This window comes from Centropristis striata, chromosome 9, assembly GCF_030273125.1.
Source record: "Centropristis striata isolate RG_2023a ecotype Rhode Island chromosome 9, C.striata_1.0, whole genome shotgun sequence".
NCBI lineage: Eukaryota > Metazoa > Chordata > Actinopteri > Perciformes > Serranidae > Centropristis > Centropristis striata.
Genome location: NC_081525.1, coordinates 31,765,380 through 31,776,711, shown reverse-complemented (window position 1 = coordinate 31,776,711; position 11,332 = coordinate 31,765,380). Strand labels below are relative to the sequence as shown.

The window sequence follows — 11,332 nt, the reverse complement described above, 5'->3', positions numbered from 1 at the left end:
TTAGGATAAACAAACTGCAGTTAGACAGAGGGGTGAGGAAAGGGTTGGCAATCATTTGTTTGTCTATATTTGAGGAGAGTGACTACCTACTCATGGTGTAGAAATGTTAGATTCTGCTGCTAATGCAGACTTTATATTCAACATTTCAGAGAATCCTGCACTGAAGGCAAAGTCATTTCTTTTCAGGTAAAAAGAAATTGCTGGTGATAAGTGACTTGTGTGATTTGAGCTCGCAAAAACTATGAACAAAGACAAACTCTGAAGTTAGAATAACTTTTGACAAAGACATATCTCTTTTCGTGTTTACTGCAGTGAAGTTTTCAGTTCCACACAGAACTCTGTACATAAAAAGGCAGAAGTGTGGGATTATGCCTCTCTATTTCTTAACATGATTTGGCTCTTTTTAATTATTTTGAGTTTACACTACAATTTGTTACTGTCTAACTAATTTTTATTATTTGTAATTATTTTAAAAGGATTGAAAAAAAATAAGTAAAATAAGAAAATTGGATTATGTATTTTAAATACAAAACTCTATATTCTGTTTCATTTGCAGATAAAATTGGTGGTATTCTGAATATAGTTCCTGACTTTAAAAATAGATACATTTAAGGGATTTTATATTTACCTTCGGCCAGGAGGTTAGGTTTTCGGTTCAGTTTATCTGTTTGACAGCAGGATTACGAAAAAAAAACTTCTGGGCAAACTTTTCATAAACTGGAAAGATGTAGCATAGACACAGGAAAAGTAATTAAATTTTGGAGCACAGGATGAATACACAAATTATTCATTGCTTTTATTAACATTGCAAGATAGGGCATGGCCTTGGTGGAGGTCTCTCTCGAGTGCCCTTCTAGTTTGTTTTTGTTTATTTGCTTTAAAATGTATCCAAGACTTTTTAAATATGTGCAACAATTGGTGTTTACGCAGTGCATCTACAACTATGAAAGAAACGTGTTTTTGGCATGGAAATGTAAGACCAAAGAAAATGATTCCATAAAGAATCCAAAGTATTTAAAATATGTCTCTTAATTTGTGTCATACAATGAAAGAGGTAATCTGTATTGAAATAGATTTTAAAAGTAAACCTCTCAACACTGGCTCTCATACATAGATAAAGTGGTGCTGCAGGTTTAACAATGCAGGGTAGAAATCAATATGATATTTTTTTTTCTCATTGTTATGCACGTCGTTATGTCTGCCATTTCAACAGTCAACAATCACCTCAACACTTGATTCCTAACTGACATTCAAGGGGTCTGTACAAGAGATCACAAAAAAAGAACATAATTCTTCTCTGACAATTTGTTGCCTCAGATAATTGCACAAAATGTCACATAATTGTGGAAAAAGTCAAAACAACACGCAGCCCACACAGCATTATGTGCACCAGCTCTGACATAAAGTGCATTTTTGCTAAGTTCTGAGTCATTTCCTTCAATGCCAAATGGTAAACAGTGCAATTTCCAGCTACCCTGCTGAGAGCTGTCACTCTGCCTCAACCGGCGTTATATTAAAATGCTTCGTGAATTAGCATTACCTGAGGCATAAACCGTACAGGAACTGACTGTGGGCTTCAGCAGCAGCAGACATTAATTAGAGCAAATACGTGTCATACTCAGCCGTATTATGTGTAATATATTTCTACAACCGCAGCCAAGTGTAACATTGACCTCTTGTTAGGTCCGTGGATACGTTTCCACTCACACGGCATTAACGCCAACACCTTACAAGATTTCTGTTTCTTTTTAATGGTGCCAGCACTAGTGCTCATTCAATAATATACTAAGTGGACAATGCTGTGAACCAGTGTCATTTTCGAACCTTTATTAGTGTTACAACCACACAGAGGAACATTTACAATGCAATTTTCCTACCTGAGTTTCTCATCTTTGAATCACATGGAAAGATTTGGCTTCTCTAACACAGACGGTGAAATGAGCTCTCTCTACTCTGCAGCGATTTAAGAAAAAGCAGAACAAAACAGCAAATAAATCCCCCAGAAAACAAAATCACCAATTTTACCTTTCACGGTACTCGGGACTTACTTGTAACCTGAGTCAAAAGTGTATTTTGTCCATAGCAAAATAATTAAACCTGTTTTCTCAAATAGTACCAAAAACACAAACCATTAAAAAGCAACTGGCATTTGACAAAAAATCTCACATTTATTTTATTTGTTATACAAGTGTTGAACTTTACATCAGTCTTAAGTGATGAGCCCCTTGGTAACATGTTTACATAAAAAACATGAGCTACAGTACAGCATGTATACCAGTGCTGGAAAATATTCACACATTTCCCACTTATTTTTTGGAAAGATTTTAATAAATAAAATGTCCAAACCCAGGCAGAAGAACTACAATTATGATAGAAACTTTATTGTCAAAAGTCGATTTCATTTCAGTTGCGTTTTGCCCATCACTCTGCTATCACTGTTAAAAAGATCTATTTCATTCAGAATTACACAAAAAATGTGCAATGCATAAATCACTTTAACTGGGTTTTTGCATTCCCATTCTACTGAAGTAATGCCACTGTGGCAAAATCAAATATGGGCGATATCAATGGAACTCATTTAGCAAAAAACACTGTTCACAAGTGGAAAAAAGTGATAATGCATCTTTGTAATTTGTTGAATCCTCCTTTCTTTTCATAAGCCTTTAAACATACTACCATGAATGAAGTGTTGGAACCATAAACACACTGTATAACATATGTGCAACTTCTACACAATAGTCTCTCAAACGTTAAATTTTGCAATTAAAAGGTTTCTTCATATTTACGGTATCCCATGATTTTTTATTTTACACTAGCAATACAACAAAATATATATTTCAGCCATTTTCCTTGACAACAGTTCAATGTACAGTTGAGAAAATATAAGGCCAGGGGCTTGATTGCTAGTGGTTATACAATCCAAACTTCATGGTGACGGGAGGCGACTCTGGGCAACCAGGACCTCATGTTCCTGTTCTAACAGTCTGATCAGGAACATCTTACAAACAGAGTCCGCGTCCTGGTCCAGGGGTGTTGTTCTGTTTACAATTAAAAAAACAGGCTTCAACGAGGATGTTGGGGAGTGTATGTACAACCTTTTGACCGGGAAATTGCTGATATGATGTAGCCAGTAATGTTTTTTTTTTTTGTCTTTTTTTAATTTTCGTACCTTAAATTTTTCTCAATTATTCAACAGCAGCAGCACATTTAAATACATAGTTGGCTTGTCTCTTAAAATTGAAATTTGACTCTGCATTTTATGTACAGTCTCATTAAAACTTTGCACTGCCATCGCTGTGCACCAAGTCTGTTGGTCTGCAGGGAAGGGAGGAAGAGTGGCATGTTTGGGGGAGAGAAGGAGATGGCGATGCAGCTGGAGGAGGCGGGTTTGTAAATTGAAAGTGTGTATGACGGGGCTTTTAGGCTCTCTTCAAAAATAAAATGAACACTTCCTTTCCCTTCACTAGTGTGTCCTCCAGGAGGTCAGGGCTGCAAAAGGGCAGGAAGAGGGTTGGGGGATGATTTAAATACATTTAAAGGCTTGTCACTAACTGCATCTGTCCTTCCCGTACATCGCCTTCGGGGATGCAGCCGTCTTTAGTAATAGGAATAATGTAGCCATCACTGCCCCCTCGGCCTATCTGGTAATAGGCTTGGAGTTGGTGGCTGGACCCTAAGTTAGGCATGCTCTTGTAGTAAACGTCCTCATTCTCGCTCCCCTTGCAGGGGGACAGGTCCTCCACCACGTCAGGGCTGCTCTCGGGGTACGGAGAGTCCCTCAGATTAGGCATACTAGTGTACAAGGAGTCTCTGTTTGGGGATTGCAGACTATCGTCGGGGTTGGTGGGTGTCAGCTGGCTGACAAAGGTTTCAACTCCCCCATCGGTCCTCACCTTCTTCTGGGGTGCGTACAGAAGCGAGTGAGTCCGCTGGGGGATGAGCGGCGCCTCCAGCTCCTGCTGATGTTGCAGCTCAAGGCCCACCGCGTTGCCCACGTGCACCAGAGACGAAGCGTCGGCGACGATGGCGTCGTCTTCGCTGCTGCTGCCGCCTACCACCGTCACCTTGGGCGGAGCCCGCTCCGTGTGGTGGTGATGGTGGTACTGCGGGGGCTGCTGGTGGTGGGGCGGGTGATGTAAACTGTGGTGCTGCTGCTGTTGCTGATGGTGGCTTTTGTTACAGGCACGCAGGTTGTTGTGTACTAGCTCGGAGATGATCATTTTCTCGAAGGCAGCATCGTCCAGACTGAGGCCGCAGTCTACTACCTGCACACTGTCGCCAAAGTCCCCATTGCGGAGCGAGTAGCTATTGTTAAAGTTACCATTTAGCGGTAGAGTATCCATTGCACTTGTATCCCTCACCACATTGTTCAGTGAGTGCCCTGGAAAGAGAGGGACATGTGAGGGGATTTTACATTAGTCAACACCAATAAGCATTAAATAAATGAACACAGGTTTAATGCTGTTTAGGATGCAGTTTCACAAGTCAGATTAAGCCATGCCGTAAATCCATTAGTTAGGCACAATCCTTTACATACAATATATATGCATGCAAATCATTTTACTTTCTCACATATGCATTTTGACTTTCCCTTTTGAGAATTGCTTTATAATAAGCAGAGCACTGTGCGTTTTTAGTGTGCCACAAAAGTGACAAAGCAATGAAAAAGATCCCAAACAACATTAATAAACAAACTGGAACAGTAATCACCATCACAACACACCGGGCAAAAGTAGATGTCCACATGTATGAAGCCACAAACGGGCAAGCTACAACACTTACAGGTTTTCTAGCAACTAATAGGTTGGATGTGCCAAGGGAAAGAAAAAGACAGAGATGGGAAAAAGATGACACAGACAGAGGGGAAGTAGTCATGTATCAACATGGGACAGCCATCTTTGTTCTCACTACAAGGGGAGCCCACAAGCAGCACTCCACCATCACCACACACAGCAGGTGAAAAGACTCACTTTGGACAACTCACATCATGTCTGTCTGCTCAGGCTATCTGGTCTAAGAGCAGCTGATGTACAAAAGAAAGTAAAATGATTTATTGTAACATGAAGAAGAATCACTCAAAAGAACAACAAAACGTAAAGTAAAAGTCTTAACTGCAACTTAGCAAGAGCAAGGGTTCAGCAAATAATACAAACAAGCATTAAATAGCTTTTACTTTTAGGAATTAAATGCCAACAGCTACTTTTTGTATTTTTTGTGCTTGTGTTGGTACACTTTCTGTCCGTTAGTTGGCAGCTTGTGTACCCAAAGCTGGCAAAGGTCAGAGCTTGCCCGCAGCCCAGCACTTGGCATCCGTCACAGTGACAGTTCCCAGTGAGACCCCGGTCACTAGCAGAACAGCTCAAGAATAACACAGCCGCTGCAGAGGTCAGATGCAGTCATGTTAGGAATTTCTCAAAGCATGGAGGTCATGGAGAACAGCAGAAGATAGGATAAATATTAGCTACGGCATGATTGAGCGAGCAGATAAAGGAAAAATGTGCTCTGCTTTGGCTAACATGCCTCCCTATAGAACAACAGACGTAAAAAATTAAGATGAAGACTAATGGGATATTTTACAGCGATGTTTGTCTTTGTCCTTAAAAAAAAAGAGTGATTGTGATTGTAGGAGACATGTTTAAAGTGCACTTCTTTTACAGAGTCTACTAGAAATTCGGGGACATGACAAGAAAGTTGCTGGGGAAAAAAAGGGAAAAAAGGAAAATTAACCAGCTGCTGCTATGACATCCATGTGTTTGTGCCTGCTAGGAGGCAATTTGGTGTCCAGACAAGTGTTGTCTGGAAAGGTGTGAGGGGAATACTACTGGACACTGAGACTGCCGAATGCCACAGGAGGACAGACATTTTGGGAGAAAAACAAAGAAATAGGAATAGAAAGAAAAAAAAGAAAACCTCTCTTAAAAAAATGCTCCTTTCTGCCAGAAAAAAGCAACACATTTTTGGTCGGTTAAAAATCACAAATTAAGCAGAAGAGAGAGAAGCAGAGTCATGGGCATTTGCGATAAAGCTGTCAGATCTTGGAGATTTCTTCAAATGAGAAGAGAAATCTTTTTATTTCTTTTCAAATTAGAGTGGAATTTGGGTGGATAATTTTGTGAACCACTTGCTCACTGAGTGTGTGTTAATGGCCTAAAAGTAAACCAAGTGATTGTGCCAGGGTTTTGGTTGTTTTTAATAAGCATGCTGAAAAAAATTTACATTTGATAGGCAAAGTTAAGTTTTACTCCCATACTTGTCTCTCTGTAGGTCACTAGAGGGAAGCACAGGGGAAAAGCACAAAACATGACAAAAGATGCCATTTCAGTTTCAAAAATAGAAGAGCACACATAATCGCAGCACAGTTTTAACAGTATGCTTAAATGCCATGTGCAATTGAGATATAGTGATTTTATATTTATGGGTATCAGCTATAACCAAATATATCTATACACAGTCAACATAATGCAAAAGCTGCATTAAGTCGATCTGCTTAAGCAACATTTTGCTAACACGTTTTAAGGGGAAAGCTCCCTCTAAAACACAAAAAATAACAGATTACCTGACAAATTCTGGAGCATAAATCTTAATAATCATGCAGTTTATACTACAGCTGCAGGTCTACACCACTGTTTACATTATCTTAAGGCAGAACATGCAGTATCTCTTTCCCATCTTAATCATTATGTCCTTCTCAGGGTTTGGATAAGAGAAATATGAGAACACGGAGGGTGGGTCGAGACGAGCCACAAAAATCTCTGCTCTACATGAAAACATGTGCACACACAGTATGCACTGTATCGAGCATTTGGGAGACAATGATTCAGAGGGAAAGGCGATACTGCAGAACATCCTGCTTTTTATTTGGCCTGCTGTATACTCAACTAAAGAGACAAAAGAGGGAGAGAAAGAAAGAAAGCAGAGAGAGAAGAAAAGAAAAGCCTGAATGCAGGTGAAAGTATTAAGTAAGCACACCTGGCGAGTTAAACACTGGAGCCGTGGGGGTGTTACATACGACTGTCTCAGCCAGTAAGGTGTTATAAGGGTTGTTAGTGCCTTGTGGTCGAAGAAGAGGATTTGTTAGTAGATAATTCCCGGTCATTCCTGGAGTGGCAAGACAGAAGAGGAGTTAAGTTTGGCGCAGTCAGACGACAGATTGAAAGTTTCATAGAGAAAAAAAATAAAGGAAATTTTAAGCAAGTTCTTTTGAGTCGTGTGGTGTCACCCAGCGTGTCTGCCAAAAGCGGAAACTAGGGTGTTTATTTTGAAGTTGAGAATGCAGATGAAAGTTTGAGAAGCAACTGGGGAGAAGCAAGAAACCAGCTACTTCCACACGTGCCAAAAATATTCAACTTTCGCAGGCCTTCCTCACATTAATCAAGTTTAAGGGGCAGGTTTCTCAACTTTTACATTAATTTCTTGCTTGTGTTGCAGATCCCATTCAAATACAAACAAATTGTCAACCCACTGCACTCATTACTGAATTTCCATTGCTCACAATTATTTCTTATTTTGAGAAATATTTAAAATAGCACAAACCTTGGGAAAGGGTTTAACTGATTGAACCAGGTCCAATTATAAGATCCCCTCAAACACAAAGAGCAGAATCTTTCCAAGTTTTAATATCAAAATCTTTATTTAGACTCAAATTTGGCCATTTCCTTCCAAACATCACGTTACTTTCAATTTTTTTCCCCCAGCTTGCGGTGTGTTTTAAGGATCTGAGGTTTTTCCTCTGCCATTTATCACCTGTGTTAAATGCCATCTGTCATGTTGGGAAGTCTCCAGGGATGTTTTTAATGACAGGGAAGTGCTTCCAGGAGATAGAGCCCTCTTTTAGTGCACTGACTCTCCAGGGTAACTAGGCTACTACACCCCGGAGTGATCAATATCCAACCTTTACATTAACATCTCCAGGAAGCTGAACTGTAGGAGAAGAAAAAGTCCTACTTCTACAGTTACAGTTACATTTGTAAAGGCGAGTTAAAACCTGCTTTCATGCCGTAGTTGTAATGTTTTACCTTGTTGGAAGCAATAGCAAAGAAGAAAGGCAAGGCAAAGAGTGGCAGCGACAGGAGTCAGAGGAGGGAGTGAAGTTAAACCACCTCGGTGTAAACCCTCTTTTCCCTCGCATGCTTGGAAAGCCATTTCAGAGGCAGCAGAAAGCCTAACAACACACTAAGCACTCCAGGTCAGCTAGAGTTGAACATCATCTTCTCATCATCATATTTGTGCTCAAGCTAAATAATAAATGACAGCTTTTTTTTCTTCCCTCCCTCATAAATCTCCCTGTAAAGTAACAGAGGTCACCTTACATGCCAGGCAACAAATGGCCTCACTCTGCGTGTTAAGATTTTCCTGAAATAAAACTTCTTTTCCTCCTTGTTTTTGTCTATGTTTCCCCTGAGCCTGGGTAGCCAGCACTTAAATGAAAAACGCTCTTCTAGCCTTGCCCCAATTTGAGACTGACGTTAGCGGCCAGAATGACAGCGCACAGAGTATTTGAGGACGGATTTTTGTAATCCTTCGTTGGCAGAACAGGGAGACCAGACTAAAGGCCTACATCTTTTTATTTTTAACCGTACTGCTCTGTCTTTCCAAGCTGAAGGCATTTATTACGATTCGGATCCTCTACGGCCATGTGAGATCATTGGAACTTGAAGGAGGTATTTTTAGCTGGATGATGAAATGTGTGCATAGGTGTGCATGTGGAGAGAAATGAGGTGTAAACTGACCTTGGTTAAGGGTGGAGGTGCTGTTGATGTCACCTGAGATAAAGGAGGACTCAGATTGCTTTCTTACGGTGTCATTCCACATTCTCCTGATACGACTCTGTCAGGTCAACAAGGGACAGTCATTAGGACTTTAAACAAGCCCGCTCACCTTTCAGATCATCTTTCATTAATTGTCTATGTACTGACTTTACCGCTCCTCACGCGTATACCAGTACGCAATGAGGGGAGGGCAGTAATAATGCTCACTTTCTCTATATGTGTCTTTTATAACTACTTAACCCTCTGAACCCCACAACCAATCGGTGGGTTTGAAAGGCAAGTTTTCCTTTAAAAAAGGCAAAAAACGGCAAAACTATATATTATATTTTTTAGCATTTTAACTGTACTATATTGCACAAAAGACATTTTTGAGTTCTCCCTACTTCTAGCCGTGGTTGTGCTTTTTCCATAGAGCTGCAGGGCTTTTATATTGCAGTTAAAAATGATGCCACAGTGAGTAAAATCTGACTGCAGCCTAAGAAACGCCCCGGAACTGCACCGGGGTTCAGAGGGTTAATGTGAGTCAACTTCTGAACGACTTCAGCTCCAGTCACAAGTACCGTGAATAAGGCTGGAGGTTAAAGCATAAGGGATGCTTCTCTATAAGCACAGTACATCTGGAGTCTAATAAGGACTATTAGCCTTTAATAAGAAAAGGGATAAAGCAAATATGTTTGGGTTTTTCTTTTTTTTTTCCTTTTTTGCAATTTCGGCTTTCCCCCGCAGTAAAATGTGCTTGCAATGCTCTTTAAACAGTGCAGTACTATTTCCCATGCACATGACGTTAGTGAGAAAAAAGATAAAAGCAAGTGCTAAAGGGGGGAGAACAGAAGAAAGGTACTCATGCAGTACAGCAGATGCTGCTTGTAAAATGTGGCATAATGTTTGTGTCACTTGATCTACGTCTGAAGCTAAAATGCATGATTTGCATTTTTTTTTCTTCTGGTCATGCTCATGATGAAAGAACATCCTCATGAGCAATTGGTTAAACTTTGGGGATCATACAATGTAAGTGAGCTGTATGGTGAGAGTGTGTGTGCAGGGACCATGTGAGTCCATAGGAAGCTGCTGGTCTACCTGTGTACCAGAAGAGTAGCGTGCGCTGGTCCGTGTGGTGGAAGTCTTTGCAGAACCGTGTGAGCTCTCAGTTGGCAGCCCTCCGCAGCAGTACGTGTGACGGAAGCACTTGCTGTACTCTTTGCGGACCTGCGTGAGCAAACAGCTGAGTGTTTACCTACAGTACATTGTTGGCTTTACATATGACTTAGCCAAGATCTTGAAGAAAGCAGTGTTTGATTTTTATGTCAGAATGTGGTGCTGTGTGATTTCTGCACTCCGGTGCAAAGGTCTTTTCAAATCTTGGAGAGTTTCACCTTGGATGAAAAAACGGTCGTCTTTGAGCGCTGTGAAGGACGAAAGAACTTACTTTTTTCTGGAGAAGGCAGTGGAAGATGAAGATAAACATTCCTTGGAAAGCGTTGAAAATGGTGAAGAGGTACGCCATGACAATTGAGGCCTCATTGATGAAGAAGAGACCGAAGGACCACGTGAGGCCCAGCAGAAACAGCAAAGCGAAGGCACCCATGACCCAGGATCTGAAGGACGGCAAAACACAAACACAAGGAGAGGACGAATCCAGCATGAGAGGCATTTCGTGATCTGAGGAGGAGGATGAGTGGGATTTGCAATCACCATCACTATGGAAAACTAGGAAAAAAGCTGTAAACCAGGTGGGAGGAAAACAATAAAATGACAAACAACACCTATGCCATCCTCACAACCCACCCCTCCATCCACACACACTCTCAGCCCAGACAGACAAGGAAGCAACACCTTGATCTGGCTTTCTGTAAATAACTTTTTACGTGTTAGAACAGACAAAACAGCATAATCAGAAAGCACAGCGTGTTTAAAAACGCACTAAAAAAGCATTTGATGCTATCGTATACTAAATATTTATGTAGTGAGTGTGTTATCAGAGCTGGAGAACTAGGCAGATGTGGAAAGAGTTCAAGGAAAAAAAAGGAGATTCCCCGCCTCGTGTGTGAAGGTCCTGTGGAGCCTTCAGACACCAGCAGCGGTCACAGTTCAGCGCTCAAACACACAACAACAACAACACTGGATTTCAAGATGATGGACACGGTGAAAGTGAACAGTCACAAGGACAGTGGATGAGTAGCTTTCAAGCTGCACTTTGGGAGAGGATGAACCGGCGAAAGACAGAAAAAGAAGGCAAGAAAAGGAAGGAAGAGAGAGGATAAACTAGAAGCTGAAGAGGAGACTTCTGGGCAACATGTCCTTACTTGATAAACCGTTTATTATCTTCATAGCTAGAGAGCATGATAAGCAGGAAGAGAGAAACACAATTAGATCAGAGCGCAAAACAGCGTGAGTTAGTCGGCATTTGAGAAAGATATCTTCAACTTTGATCCAAGGGAAATGACGAGAGGCAATGAAATTAAGGGTCTAACAAGAACTGAGATGAACTATGTTTTACTGTTGATGATTCGATCACAAGTCTGTTTAAAGCATTTGGTGTGAACACAATGTCTCTGGTTTAATTT

At 40.8% G+C, this 11,332-nt stretch overlaps 1 protein-coding gene across 20 annotated transcripts in view; it reads right to left on the bottom strand.

The window, feature by feature from the left end:
• Positions 1-2,143: 2,143 nt before the first annotated feature.
• The window catches only part of adgrl2a (adhesion G protein-coupled receptor L2a), a 104,260-nt gene continuing 95,071 nt past the window's right edge, over positions 2,144-11,332 (bottom strand). For 3 of the 20 annotated variants that reach the window (XM_059341858.1, XM_059341857.1, XM_059341860.1), the window contains 6 exons: positions 10,195-10,363; positions 9,846-9,974; positions 8,730-8,826; positions 6,970-7,098; positions 6,251-6,268; positions 2,144-4,381 (listed from right to left, as the gene is read on the bottom strand). In XM_059341858.1, the coding sequence (XP_059197841.1) occupies positions 3,534-4,381; positions 6,251-6,268; positions 6,970-7,098; positions 8,730-8,826; positions 9,846-9,974; positions 10,195-10,363 (1,390 nt within the window). In that variant the 3' untranslated portion in view covers positions 2,144-3,533. Of the gene's footprint in view, positions 4,382-4,970; positions 5,024-6,216; positions 6,269-6,969; positions 7,099-8,729; positions 8,827-9,845; positions 9,975-10,194; positions 10,364-11,332 lie in introns of all 20 variants that reach the window. The other 17 variants (XM_059341859.1, XM_059341861.1, XM_059341863.1 and 14 more) reach the window with 15 other exon arrangements.